The following is a 24,072-nucleotide window of genomic DNA, read 5'->3' on the forward strand; positions in this document are numbered from 1 at the left end:
CATGTAAGCCAGGATGGTCTTGATCTCCTGACCTCGTGATCCGCCCGCCTCGGCCTCCCAAAGTGCTGGGATTACAGGCTTGAGCCACCGTGCCCGGCCTGGCCTTAAACTTTTTAAAATTTCTGTACAAACAGGTTCTCTCCACGTTGCCCAGGCTGGTCAAAAATGACCCTCCCGCCTTGGCCTCCCAAAATGCTGGGATTACAGGAATGAGCCACTGCATCCAGGTTCCAAAACCTTTTTTTTCTTTTTACGTTCAGCAGTACATGTGCAGGTTTGTTATATAGGTGAATTGTGTGTCGAAGGAGTCTGGTGTACAGATCATTTCGCCACTCCGGTAGTAAGCACAGCAATACCCAATAGGTAATGTTTTTTGATCCTCACCCTCTCCTGCCTACCTCCACCCTCAAGTAGATGTCAGTTTTGTTATTTTTGTTTTTTGTTTTTTTTTCAAGATGGAGTCTCTCTCTGTAGCCCAGGCTGGAGTGCAGTAGCGCGATCACGGCTTGCTGTAACCTCCGCCTCCCGGATTCATGCCCTTCTCCTGCCTCAGCCTCCCGAGGAGCTGGGACTACAGATGCCCGCCACCATGCCCGGCTAATTTTTTGTATTTTTAGTAGAGATGCGGTTTCACCATGTTAGCCAGGATGGTCTTAATCTCCTGACCTCGTGATCTGCCCGCCTCGGCCTCCCAAAGTGCTGGGATTACAGGTGTGGGAGCCACCGTGCCCGGCTGACCCCATTTATACTGGGCTCGGTCTCTGCTTTCTTCTTTGTGAACACAGGGTCTCACTCTGTTGCCCATGCTGGAATGCAGTGGCACGATCTCAGCTCACTGCAACCTCCGCTGCCCAGGCTCAAGCAATCTTCCCACCTCAGCCTCCCAAGCAGCTGGGACTACAGGCATGTACCACCACAACTGGCTAATTTGTGTGTGTGTGTGCGTGTGTTTTGTAGAGAGAGTTTCGTAATGTTGCCTAGGCTGTTCTCAAGCTCCGGGGCTCAACTGATCTTCCCGCCTCAGTCTCTCAAAGTGCTGAGATTACAGGTGTGAGCCATGGCACTGGCCTCAGGCTGTGATTTTGAAGCTGGCTCAGGGGTAAAGGGAGTTCCAGATTTCTTTAATCTTTAAAATGCAAGTAATGAACTCCTACACCACAAGGAGGCGCTGTAAATAACTTGGTAAACAGTGGAATGTCCGGTCTTTTTTTAAGAGATGGGGATTACACTGTCTCCTTTTTTTTTTTTTTTAATGAGACGGAGTCTCGCTCTGTAGCCTAGGCTGGAGCACAGTGTAGTGATCTCCACTCACTGCAAGCTCCGCCTCCCGGGTTCACGCCATTCTCCTGCCTCAGCCTCCTGAGTAGCTGGGACTACAGGCACCCGCCACCATGCCCGGCTAATTTTTTGTATTTTTAGTAGAGACGGGGTTTCACCGTGTTAGCCAGGATGGTCTCAATCTCCTGACCTCGTGATTCGCCCGCTTCAGCCTCCCAAAGTGCTGGGATTACAGGCGTGAGCCACCGCGCCTGGCCTTACACTCTCTTTAAAAGAGTGGTTCACATGTGTCCCAGCTACTTCGAAAGCTACTTGAGCCCAGAAGTTCAAGGTTGCAGTGAGCTATGACTGCATCATTGCACTGAAGCCTGGGTGACAAACTGTGACTCCATTTCTCTCTCTCTCTCTCCTTTTTTTTGAGACAAGAGTCTCGCTCTGTTGCCCAGGCTGCAGTACAATGGCATGATCTTGGCTCACTGCAACCTCCGCCTCCCAAGTTCAAGCAGTTCTCCTGCCTCAGCCTCCCAAATAGCTGGGATTACAGGCACGTGCCACCACACCCAGCTAATTTTTGTATTTTTAGTAGAGACAGCGTTTCACTATGTTGGCCAGGCTGGTCTTGAACTCCTGACCTCAATTGATCTGCCAGCCTTGGCATCCCAAAGTGCTGGGATTACAGTTGTGAGCCACCATGCCCAGCTCTCTCTCTTTTAAAGAGACAGGGTCTTGCTATTCTCACCCTGTCTAGAGTGCAATGGTGTGATCTTAGCTTAATGCAGCCTCTAACTCCTAGGCTCAAGCAGTCCTCTTGCCTCAGCCTCCTAGGTAGCTAGTGCACTTCAGGTGTCAGCCACCACACCTGGCTTCTGATGACATTATTGATACAGGAAAGAATGATGAACAAGTGCTGAAACCATTCACAAATGACCAGGGAGGCAGGCAAGGAGGGGGCCAAGGCTCCAACCACCCAGATTCTCTGGAGCAAGGAGAGACGAATAACTGAATAATGGGATATCAGACTGCCATTGCCTTAGCCAACGATTATATTTACTTTAACCAAGCCTTTAAAACTTATGTCATTTTATAGAAGTTGCAAGAACTTCTGTAAAGAACAAGCTAAAATGACACCACAAAACACACTTGGACAAATGCATAGAGCAGGATATTCTATGGGACGTGTGGCTCTTTGTTTTCTACAAATTATGTCCTGAGAAAAGTCTGTATTAAAAGAGAGAATTAAGAACAGGTTCAGGCCAGGAATGGTGGTTCATATCTGTAATCCCAGCACTCTGGGAGGTTGAGGCAGGAGGATCACTTGAGCTCTGGAGTTCAAGACCAGCCTGGGCAACATAATGAGACGCTGTCTCTACCAAAAAAAACAAAACAAAAAAACAAAAAAAAAAACACAAAAAACTTAGCCGGGTGTGGTGGTGCACACCTGTAGTCCCAGCTACTTGGGAGGCTGAGGTGAGAGGACCACTTGAGCCCAGGAGGCAGGGTTGCAGTGAACCAGTATCATGCTATTGTAGTCCAGCTTGGGTGACAGAGCGAGACTCTCTTAAAAAAAACCCAAAAAACGCCGGGCGCGGTGGCTCAAGCCTGTAATCCCAGCACTTTGGGAGGCCGAGACGGGCGGATCACGAGGTCAGGAGATTGAGACCATCCTGGCTAACACAGTGTAACCCCGTCTCTACTAAAAAATACAAAAAGCTGGCCGGGCGAGGTGGCAGGCGCCTGTAGTCCCAGCTACTCGGGAGGCTGAGGCAGGAGAATGGCGTAAGCCCGGGAGGCGGAGCTTGCAGTGAGCTGAGATCCGGCCACTGCACTCCAGCCTGGGCGACAGAGCGAGACTCCATCTCAAAAAAAAAAAAAAAAAACCCAAAAAACAAAAACACAGATACTCCTTCTCATGCTGGCCCTACACCCAGCCATTGCCTGTCATCTTGTCTTATTAAAACACTAGCAGAGAAAAAAAAGAATCTAAATGACGAGAAAAAAAGTGCTTTTTATAAATGAGAAGTTTGGGTTTTTTTTTTTTTTTTTGAGATGGAATCTTGCTCTGTCACCCAAATGGAGTGCAGTGGTGTGATCTCAGCTCACTGCAACCTCCGCCTCCCGGGTTCGAGCGATTCTCCTGCCTCAGCTTCCCAAGTAGCTGGGACTACAGATGCACCACCATGCCCAGGTAATTTTTTCTTTGTATTTTTAGTAGAGATGGAGTTTCACCATGTTGGTCAGGCTGGTCTTGAATTCCAGACCTCAAATGATCCACTCGCCTCAGCCTCCCAAACTGTTGGGATTACAGGCGTGAGCCACTGCGCCTGGCTGATGTGAGTACTTCTGATTCTCTTCATCCTGCTTTCCTGATGAGATGTTTCTGTTCACTGGTGGAGGAGGTCAGTGATTTAGAGCAGGTTTGCATCTACTTTCTTTTTGTGTAATTAAGACTCCCCCTCTTAGGCCGGGCACGGTGGCTCAAGCCTGTAATCCCAGCACTTTGGGAGGCCAAGGCGGGCGGATCACGAGGTCAGGAGATTGAAACCATCCTGGCTAACACGGTGAAATCCTGTCTCTACTAAAAATACAAAAAATTAGTCGGGCGTGGTGGCGGGCGCCTGTAGTCCCAGCTACTTGGAGGCTGAGGCGGGAGAATGGCATGAACCTGGGAGGCGGAGCTTGCATGAGCCAAGATCGAGCCACTGCACTCCAGCCTGGGCGACACAGCGAGACTCCGTCTCAAAAAAAAAAAAAAAAAGACTCCCCCCCTTCATCCGTCCCAACTTTGTAAAATGAAGCAAAAATAAGTGATGAAAATATTTCACCTGTCTAAACCCAACCTTGTCCCTTTTTCAATAGGTCACCTAAATGTGAGAGACAGATTATCTGACAACATCGTTTGGTCAAACATACATCCATCTTCCTAACAAAGCCAAATTCAAGAAAGAAGTCAGGGGGTGGGGGTGGGGAATGACAACTTATTCCTAATGTCAGTGATCAAATGTCCTCCTTTCATGTGGGAAATACACAAAGTCTAAAGGATAAGCCATTGTTCCAGAAATGAAACCATGGTAATGCCAAGCAATTGGTTATAGTACCTGCCTGGCTTTCTAATTACTCCAAAGGCTGGAGCCCTCAAGATCTCAGTTGCTTTCCAAGAACTTATCTTAGGCTGTTTTTTTTTTTTTTTTTGAGACAGAGTTTTGCTCTTGTCACCTGGGCTGGAGTACAGTGGTGTAATCTCGGCTCACTGCAACCTCTGCCGCCCAGGTTCAAATGATTCTCCTGGCTCAGCCTCCCAAGTAGCTAGGATTACAGGCACCCGCCACCACACCCAGCTAATTTTTTGTAGTTTAGTAGAGATGGGTTTCACCATGTTGTCCGGATGGTCTCAATCTCCCGACCTTGTGATCCACCCACCTCCGCCTCTCAAAGTGCTGGGATTACAGGCGTGAGCCACTACGCCCAGCCTTCTTAGTACGCTTCTAATGAGCGTTTGTTTAAAAGCTGGCGGGGACTGGGACACAGGAGCTACATAAAGAGTAAGTGCATCACAAACAGGACTCAGAAGCATCTGGAGTGCAGGTGCAAGACAACAAAGACATGAAACTAACGAATACGGCCTCATCTTTCAGAAGCTCTGGGAAAATCCTGCTGTTGACTTCATTCATTCAACAAGTATTTCCTGGCCCCTTGCAATCTGGGCGCGGTCTTGTGTTGACAGGATGCAAAAATGGATAAGGGAAACATTATTGGGCCAGGTGCGGTGGCTCACACTTGTAATCCCAGCACTTTGGGAGGCCAAGCGGGGCGGATCACCTGAGATCAGGAGTTCAAGACTAGTCTGGCCATGGTGAAATCCTGAATCTACTAAAAATACAAAGATTACCTGGGCGTGGTGGTGGGCACCTGTAATCACAGCTACTCGGGAGGCTGAGGCGGGAGAATCGCTTGAACCCGGGAGGCAGAGGCTGCAGTGAGCCTGGATCGTGCCACTACACTCCAGCCTGGGCAACAGAGCAAGACTCCATCTCAAAAAATAATAATAATAAACATTATTAAGACAAGCTCCATGCAGTGAGCGGAGATTGTGCCACTGCACTCTAGCCTGCACAACAGTGCAAGACTCGGTCTCAAAAGAAAACAAAAAACAAAAACAAAAAAACAACAAAAGACAAGCTCCAGTCTCAAGACGCTAGTGGAGGCTCCATTCAGGTATGTCCAGTCAACCAAAATGCAGAGTAGGCCAGCGTTAGGCCCTATGGCCAGGTGCAGTGGCTCACGTTTGTAATCTCAGCACTTTGGGAGGCTGAGGCAGGCGGATCTCTTGAGCCCAGGAGATCGAGACCAGCCTGGGCAGCATGGCAAGACCCCATCTCTACAAAAAAATACAAAAATTTAGCTGGGCATGGTAGTATGTATCTGTAGTCCCAGGTACCTGGGAGGTTGACATGTGAGGATCCCTTAAGTCCGGGAGGCGGAGGTTGCCATGAGCTGAGACCGTGCCACTGCACTCCAGCCTGGGTAACAGAGTGAGACCCTATCTCAGAAAAAAAACAAAACAACAACAACAACACACACACACACACGCAAAATGCAGAGTAGAATGCAGAAGTGCAGTGGGAAAAGAAGTGTGGAAGCACGTCAGTCAGGATCTTGGCAGGAATCGGATGGCACCAAGGCCCCCTCACACTGGTGCATAACGGAGGGTTTAGCAGATGTTTGACTGACAAAACGTAAACAGGGCTAAGGGAAACCAGCCAGGCGTCGATGCAGCCAAGCCCAGGGACAGTGACGAGCTGTTTTCTCCCCTTGGCCAATGGGCAAGGGGAGGGAACAGTGACCAGAAGCAGAGAAAAGCTGGAGACGGTCACACAATAGAGGTGTGGTCTGCGATAGATGGAAACACTCAACCTGCAATGATCCCACAGGGAGGAAGCTGAAGAAATCAATACTCCGCCTCCCTCTCCTCCCACCTTCCCATCTCCTACAGGTGCTTCCCACGGGCTGAGACCAATCAGAGGCCAGACAGACAAGGAAGCCCCTTGCAGCAGTCCACAAGGAGGGTGAGGCGGCTGGAAAGGGGCTAAGGTGCAATTGGAACACGTCAGCTCAGGAGGCTCCCTGGTGAGGAGGGAACTGGGTTGGGGCTGGCATGGAGAGGATTTCTACATGGGAGCAATGGGGACAAGGGCACTCTGAGAAGGGAAGAGTGTAAGCAAAGACAGAGGCAGGCCGGTCCAAGGAAACCATCGAGGAATTTGGTTCCCCAGCAATGAAATGAAGATGAGAGGAGGTCAGGAGAGTCTATGGCACAGTCACAGATGGCGACTTGGGCACTCAAGGCCAGGCTCACGAGCTGGGAGAGGCTTTTAATGAAGATGGAGGCTAGGCGTGGTGGCTCACGCCTGTAGTCCTAGCACTTTGGGAGGTCAAGGTGGGAGGATCCCTTGAGCCCGGGAGGTCGAGGCTACAGCGAGCCGTGATTGCAACACTGCACTCCAGCCTGGGCAACAGAGCAAGACTCTGTCTCAGAAACTAGAAAAAAAAAATTTAAAAATAAAGAAGATGGATAATCACTGAAGGATTGATAACAAGGGTTGGGGGCTGACTGTATCCACCCCCAAAATTCATATGTTGAAGTCCGAGTCCCCAGCACCCATATGACTGTTGTCCTTATAAAATGAGGAAATCTGGGCACAGACCCTTACAGAGGGAAGATGAGGTAAAGACCCAGGGAGACCACAGCCACCTACAAACCAAGGAGAGAGGCCTGAAGCAGATCCTCGCACAGTCCCAGATGGAACCTGCCTGCCGACAGCTTCACCTTGGACTTCTGGCCTTCAGAACTGTGAGGCAGTACGTTTCTGTCGCGATCTTTTGTTATGCAGCTCTAGTCGACTAATACACAAGGGAGAACTGTGATGGGGTCTAAATTTCAGGAGGTTACTTTGACAGCTGGGAGACTAGAAGGGCCTGAGCCTGGTGGCAAAGGGGCGACACCAGTTTGAGGATGTTGAAAATCATTCTGTGGTCGGGTTTCCAGAAAGAGGTGAGAACACTAGTCCGAAAACGCCCTGTAAATCCAACACCTAGGAGCCATCCCTGACACCTCCCCTCAACCCAGCAGCAGAAGCATCCCATTGTCCCATCAGTGCTGCCTCCCAAATGTATCTGGGATCCAACCTCTTCATTGCCACAGTCACTACGCTAAACTGATCCACTGTTAGGAGACCTTTAGCAATAGCCTCCTTGATGGCCTCTCCCTCACCAAGTGTCCCAACTTCTGTCTTCAAAAACTTTCTGTCAGGGGGCGGCAGGAGGGGAGAATGGGGGGCAAGTGTTAAACAGGGCCGGGGTTCCAGGATTCCTGTTTGGAGTGATGAAAGAGTCCTGGAGATGGATGGTAATGATGGCTGCACAACATGTTAAATAATAATAATGGCCGGGCGTGGTGGCTCACGCCTGTAATTCCAGCACTTTGGGAAACCGAGGCGGGCGGATCACGAGGTCAGGAGATCGAAACCATCCTGGCTAACATGGTGAAACCTCATCTCTACTAAAAATACAAAAAGAAAATTAGCCGGGCATGGTGGCGGGCGCCTGTAGTCCCGGCTACTCAGGAGGCTGAGGCAGGAGAATGGCGTGAACCCGGGAGGCGGAGCTTGCAATGAGCAGAGATCTCACCACTGCACTCCAGCCTGGGTAACAGAGCGAGACTCCGTCTCAAAAAAAAAAAACTAAATAAATAAATAAATAATAATGCCACTGAACTATGCACATAAAAATAGTTGAAATAACTTTTTTTTTTTTTTTGAGATGGAGTCTTGCTTTGTCACCCAGGTTGGAGTGTAGTGGCACAATCTCAGCTCACTGCAACCTCCATCTCCTGAGTTCATGCAGTTCTCCTGCGTCAGCCTCCTGAGTAGCTGGGATTACAGGCATGAGCCACCACGCCCAGCTACTTTTTGTATTTTTAGTAAAGATAGGGTTTCACCATGTTGGCCAGGCTGGTCTCGAACTCCTGACCTCAAGTGATCCACCCACCTCAGCCTCCCAAAGTGCTGGGATTACAGGCGTGAGCCACCATGCCTGGCCTGAAATGGTAACTTTTACGCAACATATATTTTACCACTTTTTTTTTTTTTTGAGATGGAGTCTTGCTCCTTTCCCAGGCTGGAGTGCAGTGGCACAATCTCGACTCGCTGCAACCTCCGCCTACGGGGTTCAAGCTATTCTCCTGCCTCAGCCTCCTGAGTAGCTGGGATTACAGGTGCGTGCCACCACACCTGGCTAATTTTTGTATTTTTAGTAGAGACAGGGTTTCACCTTGTTGGTCAGGCTGGTCTCAAACTCCTGACCTCATGATCCCCCCCATCCCTGCCTTGGCCTCCCAAAGTGCTGGGATTACAGGCATGAGCCACTGCGCCTGGGTTTTTTTTTTTTTTTAGTAGAAACGGGGTTTCATCATCATGGTCAGGCTAGTCTTGAACTCCCGACCTTGTGATCCATCCGCCTCAGCCTCCCGAAGTGTTGGGATTACAGGCGTGAGTCACTGCGCCTGGCATTTTACCATGATTAATAAAAATCACAGACCAGGTGCAGTGGCTCACGCCTGTAATCCCAACACTGTGAAAGCCCGAGGCAGGCAGAGCACATGAGGTCAGGCGTTTGAGACTAGCCTGGCCAACATGGTGAAACCCTGTCTCTACTAAAAATACAAAATTAGCCAGGAGTGGTGGCAGATGCCTATAATCCGAGCTACTCAGGAGGCTGAGGCAGGAGAATTACTTGAGTCCAGGAGGTGGAGGTTGGTACTGAGCCAAGATTATGCCACTGCACTCCAGCCTGGGTGACACAGCGAGAATCTGTCTCAAATAATAATAATAATAATAATAATCACAAAGTCAAGCATGGGGGTGCACACCTGTAGTCTCAGCTACTCGGGAGGCTGCGGTGGAATGATCTCCTAAGCCCAGCAGTATGAGGCTACAGTGAACTATGATTGAGCCACGGCACTCCAGCATGGGCAACATAGTGAGACCGCCCCCATACAAAAAATAAACAAAATGGCCGGGCGCGGTGGCTCAAGCCTGTAATCCCAGCACTTTGGGAGGCCGAGATGGGCGGATCACGAGGTCAGGAGATCAAGACCATCCTGGCAAACCCAGTGAAACCCCGTCTCTACTAAAAAATACAAAAAAAAAAAAATACAAAAAACTAGCCGGGCGAGGTGGCGGGTGCCTGTAGTCCCAGCTACTCGGGAGGCTGAGGCAGGAGAATGGCGTAAACCCGGGAGGCGGAGCTTGCAGTGAGCTGAGATCCCGCTACTGCACTCCAGCCCGGGCAACAGAGCGAGACTCTGTCTCAAAAAAATAAAATAAAATAAAATAAAATAAACAAAATTAGTTGGGTGTGGTGACGCATGCCTGTGGTCCCAGCTACTCAGGAGGCTGAGGGGGTAGGATCATTTGAGCCTGGGAGGTGGGGACGGTAGTGAGCTGTGGTCACGCCACTTGTACTCCAGCCTGGGCGACAGGGCAAGACCTTGTGTCAAACAAAAAAGAAAGGAAAGAAACAAAAGCAGGAAAGAAAGAACGAACGAAAGAACTGCGGCATCCTTTTGCCACCCATATTTTTCTCTCAACAGGATTTTTCTGCTGTTGATGTTCTATACAACATTATTTAGAAGCAGCGGAACATTCTCTGTGGGCATTCGTTGATTGGACGTTTTTGTTGACCTCCCAAGAATTTGCCGGACTCCAGACTCCATGAATGACTCAGACGTCAGGAGGAACGCACTTGGGATTCCAGATCGGAGGCCCAGGTTTCTCTTCACATGGCTCCCCTCACGGCACCCTCCAAGAATCAACTTGTTTCTCCTGCCTTTCTTTGCTCTCCTGGGACCCACATCCTGGCCCTGCAGCTTCCATCAGGGCCTCCTCCCAGCATGTTGAGCTGCGCACTTCCTCTTGGGGAGCTGCTCTCCCACAAGCCTTTCACCAGACCTGTCCTGCCCTCAGCACTGGACATCTGACACCCTTGGCCTTTGACATCCTCTCCTCCTACCCTGACCCAGTGGAGAACCCCATGGCCTCAGTGGCCTCAAACCCCCAGGGGCACTTTCTCAGGCAAACCATCACTTCCCTCCAAAGAGCCTACGACTCCTCCCTTCTAGGAGGAGGAAGAGATAAAGGAGAAGCTGCTTCTTTTATTTTTCTTTTCGAGACGGGGTCTCGCTCTGTCGCCCAGGCTGGAGTGCAGTGGCGCGATCTCCGCTCACTGCAATCTCTGCCTCCTGAGTTCAAGTGATTCTCCTGACTCAGCCTCCCAAGTAGCTGGGATTATGGGCATGCACCACCATGCCCGGCTAATTTTTTGTATTTTCAGTCGAGACGGGGTTTCAACATGTTGGTCAGACTAGTCTCGAACTCCTGACCTCAACTGATCCGCCCGCTTCAGCCTTGGCATGCCTAGATAAAGCAGCTTCTTAAACCAGTTCCCACCTCCAAACCCCCAGGAAATGCCAGCCCATTTCAGCACGGCCATAACTACTGCAAAGAAATTAAGTCATTCAGGCCCTTGCTTGAGATTTAAGTTTTGCACAAGCAAATAATAATTTTGGGATGGGAAATGCCTCTAAACCATTCAGCCCCCTCCCCCGGTCCCCGCTCCTCCTCTTGTGTCCTCAGTTTCTATCAAGAACATCAAAAGCCTTCTGGGTGGGCAGATTCAGGGTTACTTTTAAACCATAATTACAAAAAACTAGAATAGCAACCACTGATTGATGGCCCACTCCAAAGGCATTTTACAGACATCATCTCACAACAGCCCCACAAGAAAGGTGCTGTTAGCCCCTTTCACAGATGAGTAAACTGAGGCTAAGACTTGCTCAAGACCACACAGCTGGTCAGTGGCGAAGGAAGGAGTCCACCCACAGGTGCATCTGACCCCAAAAATGCATCCGAGCAGTGCAGAGAATGACCTGGGAAGCTTTTATGTATTCATTTTTATTTATGTATTGGTTTGTTTTGTTTTTGTTTTTTGTTTTTTTCCCGAGATGGAGTCTTGCTCTGTCACCCAGGCTGGAGGGCAGTGGCGTGATCTCAGCTCACTGCAACCTCTGCCTCCTGGGTTCAAGTGATTCTCCTGCCTCAGCCTCTCGAGTAGTTGGGATTACAGGCATATACCACCACGCCCGGGTAATTTTGTATTTTTTTAGTAGAGACAGGGTTTCTCCATATTGATCAGGCTGGTCTCGAACTCCCAACCTCAGGTGATCCGCCTGCCTTGGGCTCCCAAAGTGCTGGGATACAGGCATGAGCCACCACACCTGGCCTTTTGTTTTGTATTTTTAGTAGAGATGGGGTTTCACCATGTTGGCCAGGCTGGTCTTAAACTCCTGACCTCAAGTGATCCGCCCAACTCGGCCTCCCAAAGGGCTGGGATTACAGGCGTGAGCCACCGCACGCAGCCGGGTTTTATTTTTTTATTTTTATTTTTATTTATTTATTTATTTTTGAGACAGGATCACACTCTGTCACCCAGGCTGGGGTGCAGTGGAGTGATCACAGGTCACTGCAGCCTCCAACTCCTGGGCTTAAGTGATCCTCTAGCCTAAGCCTCCTAAAGTGCTGAGATTACAGGCATTACAGGCATGAGCCACCGTGCCCGCCCCGGGTAGCTTTTATTTTTTAATGAGACCAAGACTCACTCTGTCACCCAGGCTGGAATGCAGTGGTACAATCTCAGCTTACTGCAACCTCCGCCTCCCAAGTTCAAGTGATTTTCCTGCCTCAGCCTCCCGAGTATCTGGGACTACAGGTGCCTGCCACCATACCTGGCTAATCTTTGTATTTTTAGTAGAGATGGGGTTTTACCATGTTGGTGAGGCTGGTCTCGAACTACTGGCCTCAAGTGATCCACCTGCCTCGGCCTCCCAAAGTGCTGGCATTATAGGCGTGAGCCACCACACCTGGCCCCGAGCGGCTTTTAGGAAGTGCAGATCCCCAGGCCCACCCCAAGCCTACTGAATGGCTACATCAAGGGTGGGGGCCAGGAAGCTGTATTTTTTCACAAGTCCTCCAGGTGAAGCTGATGCCACCAGCCTGGGGACTGGTCCTCATTACAGCACATGGCCTTCCTGAGAAATTACAGGACCCTGAGTAGCTGGCAATAAAGGGCAGCCATTATTGCCAGCCCCCTCCACCTCAACTGTACCGCATCAGCTTCATGACTGCGGGCCGACAGGGCTGAGAGCGGGGCAGGGACCTGCCGGAAGCACTAGGGGACTCTCACTGAATCACGTGCCTCCCCTTCAGAGAAAGGCTGTGCGTCACTCCCGAGGGACCCCAGACGGAGCAGGCCTCTGGGATCGAAGGGACCAACTTCGGAGGAAAGGGGAGGGAGACAAAGCAGAAGCAAAGGTCACAAGTCATCGAGGGTGTGTTGCTTCCTCTTGTGGTTCCTGTGTGGCCCCGAAATGTCCCTGTAAGGAAGCTGATCCAACAGCTACTGACGAGGACTGTCTCCATGCCCCCATCAGGGTGCTTGTCCTCCACACTCCAGCCTCTCTGCTCCCATGCTCCAGAAAAATTGCCAGTAATTGAAACTCAAGTGTCAGCCTGGTTTGGCCACTAGAGATAGTGAATGAAGAAGCTGGCAGCATCCACAGGCTGGCTTGCTAGCCAGAGGCAGTCGTGGCTGGGTCCCCCGTCCTTCCTCAGTTTCCTCCTTTGGGAATAAACCAGCAAGCCAGCCAGTAGCCATGTCTGGCAGCTGAGCCAGGGGTCAGCTCACTAATAAGGCCGAGGTCAGAGGCCAGGCCTCAAATAAGCTCCATTCCCTCGGCCAGCCTGTAAGGTCACAGACGGCCCCCACCAATCCTGCCCCTTGGTCATAAAAGGAAGCAGCCAGAGTGTAGACAGATCAAAACAAATCCAACACCACTTGTGGAAACAGCCAATCAGGTGGATAGTGATGGATGTGGCTCAGTAGCATCTTGGATATGAAGGACACCGCATCAGAAATGACCTCACAGCACCTAATCAGTTCCAGAAAAGGGCTTTGTTCTCCTGGAGGCAAGGTGGGAGATCAAAGCATTTCTTGCTAATCACCACTTAGCGTTAATTACTTGTTAGGTAACCCGACCCAGATCAAACACCACTCCCTACCTCGTATCCTGAGGGCCTCCGTGAGCACCCTTGATCTTTCACCCCAACCCGCATCCAATGGGAGGAAGCTGCAACCTGGGAACCCAGAGACCCCGGGCGGCCCAGGCAGTCAGTCGTTTAGTTATTTCTTCCTTTCCTGTTAACTTTTTAACCCCACCAGCCAGGAAATGCATAAACATAGCAGGGGCCTCCCTCCCCCTCTCCCTGCCACATGTCACTGGTTCCTCACCGTGCAGTGACAGAAACCTGCACATCTGGGGTCCAACGCCTTCCTTCTCCTAAGGAAGTGGCCCGAGGGTCACTGCTGCACCTCTCCGAGCTCTCTGCTTCCTCAACTGCACCAAGGCGATAACATCCTCCGTCTCCCAGCCTCACGGGAAGGGTCAAGTCAAATAGACAAACTGCGTCTGGAAGCTGCTGCGTATACTGGGGAGTGCCCAGGAGTTCCAGCTGGGCTGGGGGTCCTTTATTTTCAGGGCTCGGTGCTGGGCCCGGGGTATTCATTCCTCTTCTGCTTCATACCAGTTTGTGGCTCTGAAGTTATTTACTTCCTTATTTTTAAAATATTTATTTATGACTGGGGATGGTGGCTCACGCCTGTAATCCCAGCACTTTGGGAGGCCGAAGTGGGCACATCACCTAAGGTCAGGAGTGCGAGATCAGCCTGACCAACATGGTGAAATCCCGTCTCTACTAAAAATACAAAAAATTTGCCAGGCGTGGTGGTGTGCGCCTGTAATCCCAGCTATTCGGGAGGCTGAGGCAAGAGAATCACTTGAACTCAGGAAGCGGAGGTTGCAGTGAGCCGAGATTGCGCCACTGCACTCCAGCCTGGGTGACGAGGGCAAGACTCCATCTCAAAAAAAAAAAAAAAAAGTACACCTGAAGAAGATAATCAAAGAATTATGCAGAAGAGCACTGCTCGATAGAAACAACAAAAGTACGTACGGTAAGCCAGGCACTGTGGCTCACGCCTGTAATCACAACACTTTGGGAGACCGAGGCAGGCGGCTTGCTTAACCTCAGGAGTTCAGCCTTGGCAACATGGCAAAACCCCATCTCTACCAAAAATATAAAAAACTAGCCAGGCGTGACGGCGCGTGCCTGTGGTCCCAGCTACTCGGGAGGCTGAGGTGGGAGGATCGCTTGATCCAGGGAGGCAGAGGTTGCAGTGACCTATGATTGCATCACTGCACTCCAGCCTGGGCAATAGAGTTAAGACTCTAAATAAATGAATGAATGAATGAATGAAATAGAAGGTGAGCCACATAGATACTTTTGAGTTTTTTTGTTGCCACATTTGAAAAGGTAAAAACAGTGAAATTAATCTGAATAATTCATTTTGTTTCAACAATATATCAAAAATATAGTCATTTCAACTAGAGTTGCCAGATTTAGCAAATAAAACTATAGCGCATCCCCAGGCTGACGTGCAGTGGTGCCATCTCAGCTCACTGCAACCTCCACCTCCCAGGTTCAAGCGATTCTCTTGCCTCAGCCTCCTGAGTAGCTGGGATTACAGGCACGTGTTACCATGCCCAGTTAATTTTTGTATTTTTAGTAGAGACGGGGTTTCGCCATGTTGGCCAGGCTGGTCTGCAACTCCTGACCTCAGGTGATCTGCCCACCTTGGCATCTCAAAGTGCTGGGATTACAGGTGAGAGCCACTGCACCAGGCCTATAATAAGTGTTTGAAATTGACCAGCCTGCCCAACATGGTGAAACCCTGTCTTTACTAAAAATACAAAAAATCAGTTGGGCATGGTGGCGGGCGCCTGTAATCCCAGCTACTTGGGAGACTGAGGCAGGAAAATCGTTTGAACCCGGGAGGCAGAGGTTGCAGTGAGCCGAGATCACGCCACTGCACTCCAGCCTGGGCAACAAGAGCAAAACTCCATCTCAAAAAAAAAAAGAAAAAAGAAAAAAAAAAGTGTTTGAAATCTGTTACAGTATACTTTCTTTCTTTCTTTCTCTTTTTTTTTTGAGACAGGGTCTCATTCTATTGCCCAGACTGGAGTGCAGTGGTGTAATCACAGCTCACTGCAGCCTCAAGCTTCTGGGCTCAAGCGATCCTCCTGCTTAAGCCTCTCAAATAGCTGGGACTACAGGCATGCACTATCATGCCTGGCTTTTTTTTTTTTTTTTTTTTTTTTTTTGGTAGAGATGAGGTCTCATTGTGTTACCCAGGTTGATCTTGAACTCCTGGGTTCAGGTGATCCTCCCCGCTCAGCTTCTGGAGTAGCTGGAACAACAGGCATAAGCCACCATGTCTGGCTTCAGTGTTTTTTATAATAGCCAAAAAAAAAAAAAAAAAAAATCAGAAATTAACAAAATACCTCTTGGGGCTACTGAAGTCACAAATAGTATTTAGAGCAGGACAGCCGTTGTCTGAAGGGTTTTGCATGCCTTATCTCATTTAGTTCTGACAACCACTGAAGAAAGTCTTGGTATAACCCATTTTTATAAACAAGGACAGTAAGGCTCAGGACAGTATGCAACTTGTCCAAGGAAGTGGTGAAGCTGCTTGGAGGCAGATGGAGGGTAGAGAGATGACCTGATACATATGTATCCCACCTAGGACCGCCTTTGGAAGGGTGCTCACCAAAACTGTTTTCTCTGGATGGCGGACTTTGAGGTGAGCACTGGTTGAAAATTTGGCCTCTGCTGCCAAACCGACCGATCTTTGTGTACTTGGCTGTCCTAACGAGTGACTTGACCTTTTGAAGCCTCAGTTTCCTCATCTGTAAAATGAGAGTCACAACTGTCTACGCCACAGAGTTGCTGAAGCATAAATAAGATAAGGGCTGTGGAGGTCCAGACAACAGCCAACTGCTCCTACGAAGTCTTCAACAATACAGCCATTATTCCTCTTCTTCGTGGCCTGGTCCTTTCCCGTTTGATTAGGCGTTTTTATTTTATTTCATTTATTTATTTATTTATTTATATTTATTTTGGATAGACTCTCACTTTGTAGCCCAGACTGGAGTGCAGTGGTGCAATCTCTGATCACTGCAACCTCCACCTCCCAGGTTCAAGCGATTCTCCTGCCTCAGCCTCCCAAGTTGATGGGACCACATGCGTGCACCACCATGCTTGCATTTTTTTGTATTTTTAGTGAAGATGGGGTTGTGCCATGTTGGCCAGGCTGGTCTCGAACTCCTGACCTCAGGTGATCCACCCACCTCCACCTCCCACAGTGCTGAGATTACGGGCGTGAGCCACCGCCCTCGACCGATTACACATTTGTATGTTGAGCATCAATCAGTTTTACACACTGAGAAAAAGTTCCTTTCAAAAGAGGAGAAGACAGCTCATGAAGCAGCTAAAGGAAAAGGAAAAAGGAAAGGAAGAAGCAAGGGAGTGAGGGAAGGAGAGTCAGAAAATCCACCTAACCACAGGGAAAGATGAGGCATGAGCGCCCCCCAGTTTTCCAAGTGACCACCAGGCGGCACTGTTCGCAGTTCCCACAGCTAGGTAAAGCAGCCCCGTTTCAAAAACAAAAACAGAACAAATCACCAAAATCCTTCATCGTCACTGGGGTGCCTTCATCTCAGGAGGCCCCAGAGCCACCGAAAAAGCCGCCGTTGTTCACCCTACAGGAGGTGGGAAGGAAGTGGGAAGCGGCCGCCCACTGCAGGCAGGCTGCGTCTTACCTTTGGAGTCTTCTTTGGCCAAGTCACCACAGGGACCCCAGTGATGGCCAGACTAGGGTCATCATCCGCGTGCTCCTTCAGGACGTTCTGTGGCCAAACAAAGCATCCATATTAGCCCAGGGGGAAGGGGAGGTCTCTGACGGGGGCTGAACAGCAGACAGAGTCCAGCAAGGATCGCACTCCACAAAGTCAACGCCTGCCCATGACTCCACCACCACCCACACACTCAGTAGAAACCAAGTCACTAGGGTCCGCTGGGGCCCACAAAACATACAATGTTCCCCTTCTGCCCTCTACAGATTTTTTTTAACAAAGCAAATCACACACCTCCCTGTGACTTCCACGTATGTATCACCCATGATCACAGTTACGACAGCTAGCGCTTGTCCAGAGTGTCGGTGACTCACACGCAAACTTTTTTTTTTTTTGAGACAGAATCTTGCTGTCACCCAGGTTGGAGTGCAGTGGTACAATCACAGCTCACTACATCCTTGACCACCTGGCTCAAGTGATCCTCATGCCTCAGCCTCCTGAGTAGCTGAGACCACAGGCGCATGGCACCCTCCCTGGCTAAATTTTTTTTTTTTTTTTTGAGACAAAGTCTTATTCTGTCCCCCAGGCTGGAGTGCAATGGCGCAATATTGGCTCAAGCAACTTCTGTCTCCTGGGTTCAAGCGATTTCCCTGCCCCAGCCTCCTGAGTAGCTGTGAATGCAGGTGTATGCCACCACACCGCACTAATTTTTGTATTTTTAGTAGAGATGGGGTTTTGCCATGTTGGCCAGGTTGGTCTCCAACTCCTGACCTCAAGTAACCCACCTGCCTTGGCCTCCCCTGCTCCCAGCCATAATTTTTAAAAATTTTTTGTGGAGACAGGGTATATGCCATGTTGCCCAAACTTCTGGCCTTGAGGAATCCTCCCTCCTCAGCCTACCAAAATGCTGGGATTACAGGGGTAACCCACTGCACCTCATTTAATTCCTACCAAGTACTCTGGGAAGGGCTGGGCAGTGGCACTACGGATCCTCTAATGTTCACAAATTTAACTACGTACTCAGAGAAGCAAACAAAACCAACTGCCAGACCTTGACGCCTTCACAGAGCCATGACTCCGTCCTTTAGTCAGCTTGCTACGTGTACACTAACCATGCTGTGTGACAATGTGTAAATGTTTTTTGCAACATGGGCCCTAAATACTAGAAGATGCTTGATCTGGTCTGACTGAGGATGGAGTCATGTGGCCAAATGGTGGCAGAAAAATGGGCCACGTTGGACGGACTGCCAGGTTGCGTGGCGATCTCCCACGAGGCACACTGTATTCACTCTCATGAGTAGTTTTGAAGGTTCTTCAAAGGGAATTCTCACGCTACCAGAGTTTGGCCTTGTGTGGCTGGACTTTAGAACCTCATCCAGGTCTAAGATGCTACCCAGCTGAATTATCTAACAGCCACCATAGGGGAGGTTACTGAGGCTCGGAAAGGCTCACAGGACTTTAGTGCTGCCCCAGACTATGAAGACAGACCCCCCGGAACCCCACTCTCTGGCACCAGACTTTCTGCCCCATGACCACCCACACAGGATTTTCTCTGGCTACATCCACACATCCACAGCACCCCACCAAAAAAATGTGTTTAAATACACACGGACCTGTCACTGGGCCTTTCTGATCCTGGACCATGGATTGCTGAATTGTATAAAAACATTTTTTCAGGACATTTAAGAACAGAGTAAATCATACAGAAGCACTTAGCAGGAAGAGCGAAGTGCTCAGGAGACAAACGAGGGTGAAGATTATTTGAACCCCTGGCTACAAGGGTTCAAATCCCAGCCGCGGGAACACAGAGCTTCCCCCAAGTCCCATAGTCAATGTCAATGATTTGTAAATGCTATTTATAAAATGTCTTTATTCACTGCTGTATCCCCAAAGCCTCACATAATGACTAACCTAGAGTAAGTTTCCAATAAACGAAGTTTTTTTTTTTTTTTTTTTTTTTGATAGAGTGTTACTCTGTCACCCAGGCTGAAGTGCAGTGGCACAATCTTGGTTCACTACAATCTCTGCCTCCCAGGTTCAAGGGAGTCTCCTGTCTCAGCCTCCCAAGTAGCTGGGATTACAGGCATGCACCAACACGCCTGGCTAATTTTTGTTATTTTTAGTAGAGACGGGTTTTCACCATGTTGGCCAGGCTGGTCTCAAACTCCTAGCCTCAAGTGATCCGCCCACCTCGGCCTCCCAAAGTGCTGGGATTACAGGCGTGAGCCACCGCACCTGGCCCCAGAGTGTTTATCAAATAAAGCCACAAATACCAAAAGAGGGACAGTCTACAAAATGCCTGAACAGATCTCCTCAAAACCGTCAAGGTCATCAAAACAAGTAAAGTCTAAGAAACTATGGCAGCTAAGAGAAGACTGATGAGACTAAATGTAATATTGTACCTTGGGTGGGATCCTAGAACAGAAAAAAAGACAAGTAATAACATGGTCTAACTCTGAATACAGTCTTTAGTTCTAATGCATGTTATCAATATTGGTTTATTAATTGTCACAAACACACTATACTAATATAAGATGTTAATAACAGGGGAAGACTAGGCATGGGGGTATGTATGGGAATTCTCTGTACTATCTGCTGAATTTTGTAAATCTAAAATTACACTTAAAAATAGTCTATTAAAAATATATTTACATACATTTTGAAGCAGGGTCTTGCTCTGTCACCCAGGCTGGAGTGCAGTGGTGCCATCACAACTCAAGTGACCCTTCCACCTCAGCCTCCCAAGTAGCTGGGACTACAGGTGCCCACCACCACGTCCAGGTAATTTTTTGTAGAGATGGGATCTTGCCATGTGGCCTGGGTTGATCTCAAACTCTTGACCTCAAGCAGTCAGCCCACCTCAGCCTCCCAAAGTGATGGGATTACAGGCATGAACCACTGTGCTCAGCCTCGCATTTTTGAAAAATAATAATTAGGCCGGGCACAGTGGCTCACACCTGTAATCCCAGCACTTTGGGAGGCCAAGGTGGGTGGATCACGAGGTCAGAAGTTCAAGACCATCCTGGCCAATATGGTGAAACCCCGTGTCTACTAAAATTACAAAACTTAGCCAGGTGTAGTGGCGGGTGCCTGTAATCCCAGCTACTCAGGAGGCTGAAGCAGAAGAATCGCTTGAACCCGGGAGGCAGAGGTTGCAATGAGCCGAGATCATGCCACTGCACTCCAACCTGGGTGACAGAGTGAGACTCTATCTCAAAAAATAAAATAAAATACAGAATGGAATGGAATGGAATAGAATAGGAGGGGGCACTAGGGCAAAGGATTCTCATTTCATTATTTCTTTTAACAATCCATATGAGGCCAGGTGCAGTGGCTCATGCCTGTAATCCCAGCACTTTGGGAGGCCGATGCAGGCGGATCACCTGAGATCAGGAGTTTGAGACCAGCCTCACCAACATGGAGAAACCCTGTCTCTACTAAAAGTACAAAATCAGCCTGGCGTGGTGGCACATGCCTGTAATCCCAGCTACTTGGAAGGCTGAGGCAGAAGAATCGCTTGAACCCGGGAGGTGGAGGTTGCGGTGAGCTGAGATCATGCCTTTGCATTCCAGACTGGGCAACAAAGCAAGACTCCGTCTCAAAAAAAATAAAAATGAAAATAAAAAATAATCCATAGGAATTTTGCACCCTCTTCCACAAGCATCAGTGCTGATTTTTTCTAATAATAATGTTTCTAGCCAGGTGCAGTGGCTCAGGCCTGTAATCTCAGCACTTCGGGAGGCCAAGGCAGGTGGATCACTTGAGGCCAGGAGTTAGACCAGCCTGAGCAACACGGAGAAACCCCATCACTATTAAAACTACAAAAATTAGCTAGATGTGGTGGCGTGTGCCTGTGGTCCCAGCTACCTGGGAGGCTGAGGCAGGAGGATCACTTGAATCCAAGAGGCGGAGGTCGTAGTGGGCCGAGACCGTGCCACTGCACTCCAATCTGAGAAACAGAGTGAGACTTTGTCTCAAAATAAATAAATAAATACATACATACATACATACATATTTTCCTCTCTCTAAAAAATCAGTAAGAACAAACAAGCTTTCCAGAAATATGCTCCAGGTTTAGCCAGAGACTTCCCATTCCCCCTTGCATGTGGGTCCCAAATGGCTGGGGGAGAAGACCGTCATTTCCACAGGGCATTTTAGCCACTTACTCCAATCCCAAACTTTAGGATTGGGTAACAAATTCAAGATGTAATCAGACTGGGACAATAGGGAATGGTGAGGCCTGTGACAAACTAGAGAACACACGGCCCATTTAAAAAGGGGGAATGCTACCCATGTCCAGCTTACCTCCTACGGGGATGAAAGGCCCACTAGATCTTTACTTTTTCAGAAGAAATCAAAGATGCAGAGTTTTATTTGAAATCTCTGCATTTTTAAATGTTAGCAACTAACTAAAACTTAAAAAAAAAACCCACTGTGAGTGACATATCCATGTGCTGGTTTGGCCCATGGACCACCAACTTGCAAACATGGCTCTGCATATGACTGAAGGTAATGCCCAGCCCCCTTTGTTTTGAGTTTCCTTCTTAAATGTCTTACCATTACTTGTCATTTCAATATCAGATTGGAGTTTAACTCACAAGCTCTGAGGTAGAGGCCTCTTCAGAGGGAGATTAGTTATAAAAAGTTATTACTGCAGTTCTAAGTACTAGACATAATTAATAAATTAATAACAATAAATAATATATTTTTAAAGACTCTGTTTCAAAAAAACAGAGAGTTGCCCAGGCTTGAGTGCTGCAGCGTGATCACAGCTCACCACAGCCTCGAACTCCTGGGCTCGAGCAATTCTCCCACCTCAGCCTCCCAAGTAGCTGGGACAAGAAAGCACCACCATGCCCAACTAATTTTTTAATTTTTTAGTAGAGATAGGTTCTTGCTATGTTGCCCAGGCTGGTCTCAAATTCCTACGGTCAGCTGATTCTCTGGACTCCTAAAGTGCTGCAATTACAGGTGTGTGAGCCACCACACCCAGTCGATAAATTTTTTTTTTTTTTTTTTGAGACAGAGTCTTGCTCTGTCGCCCGGGCTAGAGTGCAGTGGCGTGATCTCGGCTCACTGCAACCTCTGCCTCCCCAGTTCCACCGATTCCCTGCCTCAGCCTCCTGGGGAGCTGGGATTACAGGCACACACCACCATGCCCAACTAATTTTTGTTGTTTTTTTTTTTTTTTTTCCCAGTAGAGACAGGTTTCGCCATGTTGGCCAGGCTGGTCTTGAACTCCTGACCTCAGGCGATCCACCTACCTCGGCCTCCCAAAGTGCTGGGATTACAGTCGTGAGCCACCATGCCCGGCCAATACTTTTTAAAATTACAATTGTTATTGGTAAGCCTGGGCAACATAGCAAGACCCCATCTCTACAAAAAAACTTTAAAACTTAGCTGGGCATGGTAGTATGTACCTGTAGTCCTAGCTTCTTGGGGAGATTGAGGTGGGAGGATTGCTTGAGCCCAGGAGTCTGAGGCTGCAGTGAGCTATGATCACACAACTACACTCCAACCTGGGAGAAAGAGGGAGATTCTGTCTCTAAATAATAATAAGGCCACGTGCGGTGGCTCACGCCTGTAATCCCAGCACTTTGAGAGGTCAAGGTGGGCAAATCACCTGAGGACAGGAGTTCAAGACCAGCCTGGCCAACATGATGAAACCTCGTCTCTATTAAAAGTACAAAAAAATTAGCCAGGCGTGGTAGCACGTGTCTGTGGTCTCAGCTGCTCGGGAGACTGAGGCAGGAGAATCACTTGAACCCAGGAGGCAGAAGTTACAATGAGCCAAGATCGCACCACTGCACTCTGGCCTGGGTGACAGAATGAGACTCCAACTCAAAAAAACAATAATTAATTACTTAATAATAATTAAAAATAAAAAGAATTTTCCCCAAGTGCCCTGAGCCCAGGATCTCACACTCATACCTCCCGTTTCCCTCTGTGTGTGGCCCCCTGCGGCCACCAGGGGGCACCCTGGGCTCTGTCCCTCGGGGAAGAATTTTCATTTGTGTATGACAGGCTGTGGGAAAAGATTATTCTAATTGGAGATTTCATCTCTGAGAAATAGGTTGTGCTGGAGGGATTCATGTCACTGGCTTCTCTAGGCCCTGCTTGAATTTATACACTCCTTGCGGCTCTCGGAAGCACAGATACAAGGAAGGCTGGGTGCCCTCACCAGCTCAGACCCCTAAGGGTTACACCCTACACGCCGCTCCCCTCCGAAAGTCCAGGGCAGGCTTTGGAAGAGAAAGATCAAGCCGGCCAGGCGCGGTGGCTCAAGCCTGTAATCCCAGCACTTTGAGAGGCCGAGACGGGCGGATCACGAGGTCAGGAGATCGAGATCATCCTGACTAACCGGTGAAACCCCATCTCTACTAAAAAAAAAAAACACACACACACACACACACACACACACAAAACTAGCCGGGCGAGGTGGCGGGCGCCTGTAGTCCCAGCTACTCGGGAGGCTGAGGCAGGAGAATGGTGTAAACCTGGGAGGTGGAGCTTGCAGTGAGCTGAGATCTGGCCACTGCACTCCAGCCCCGGCCACAGAGCGAGACGACTCCGTCTCAAAAAAAAAAAAAAAGAAAAAGAAACATCAAGCCTTGGGGCCCTTTCTGCTGGAAACTGCCCCGTACTGGACCTCACGAGATAACCACAGACAAGGGATGGCTGGGCCTGGGCGGCCCCTTATGCCAACTTGTCTCAAAGAGTTTAATTAGTTAACAACGGATTCGGGTCCCACTGCTCCCTCGGCTGGGGCTTTAATAATCACAAACTCCCTCCATGCCTTGACTAAAAATAGCCCACTGTGAAAATAAGGCAGGCATTAGGGAAGAATCGCCATCCAACGGCCGACAAGGAAGGTGCGGCTTGAGGAACTCCTGCTCTGGGGAACCAGCATCCTCGGGGTGACCCCTTCTATGGGGAAA

At 49.1% G+C, this 24,072-nt stretch overlaps 1 protein-coding gene across 5 annotated transcripts in view; it reads right to left on the bottom strand.

Annotated features, from left to right (window-relative positions):
- The window catches only part of KDM2B (lysine demethylase 2B), a 74,941-nt gene that overhangs the window by 41,894 nt on the left and 8,975 nt on the right, over window positions 1-24,072 (bottom strand). For 4 of the 5 annotated variants that reach the window (XM_031936381.1, XM_031936380.1, XM_031936378.1 and 1 more), the window contains exon 2: window positions 17,102-17,188. In XM_031936381.1, coding sequence (XP_031792241.1) covers window positions 17,102-17,188 — 87 coding nt within the window. Of the gene's footprint in view, window positions 1-13,448; window positions 13,965-17,101; window positions 17,189-24,072 lie in introns of those variants that run through there. The other variant, XM_031936383.1, reaches the window with a different exon arrangement.

This window comes from Piliocolobus tephrosceles, chromosome 10 (genome assembly GCF_002776525.5).
Source record: "Piliocolobus tephrosceles isolate RC106 chromosome 10, ASM277652v3, whole genome shotgun sequence".
Taxonomy (NCBI): Eukaryota; Metazoa; Chordata; class Mammalia; order Primates; family Cercopithecidae; genus Piliocolobus; species Piliocolobus tephrosceles.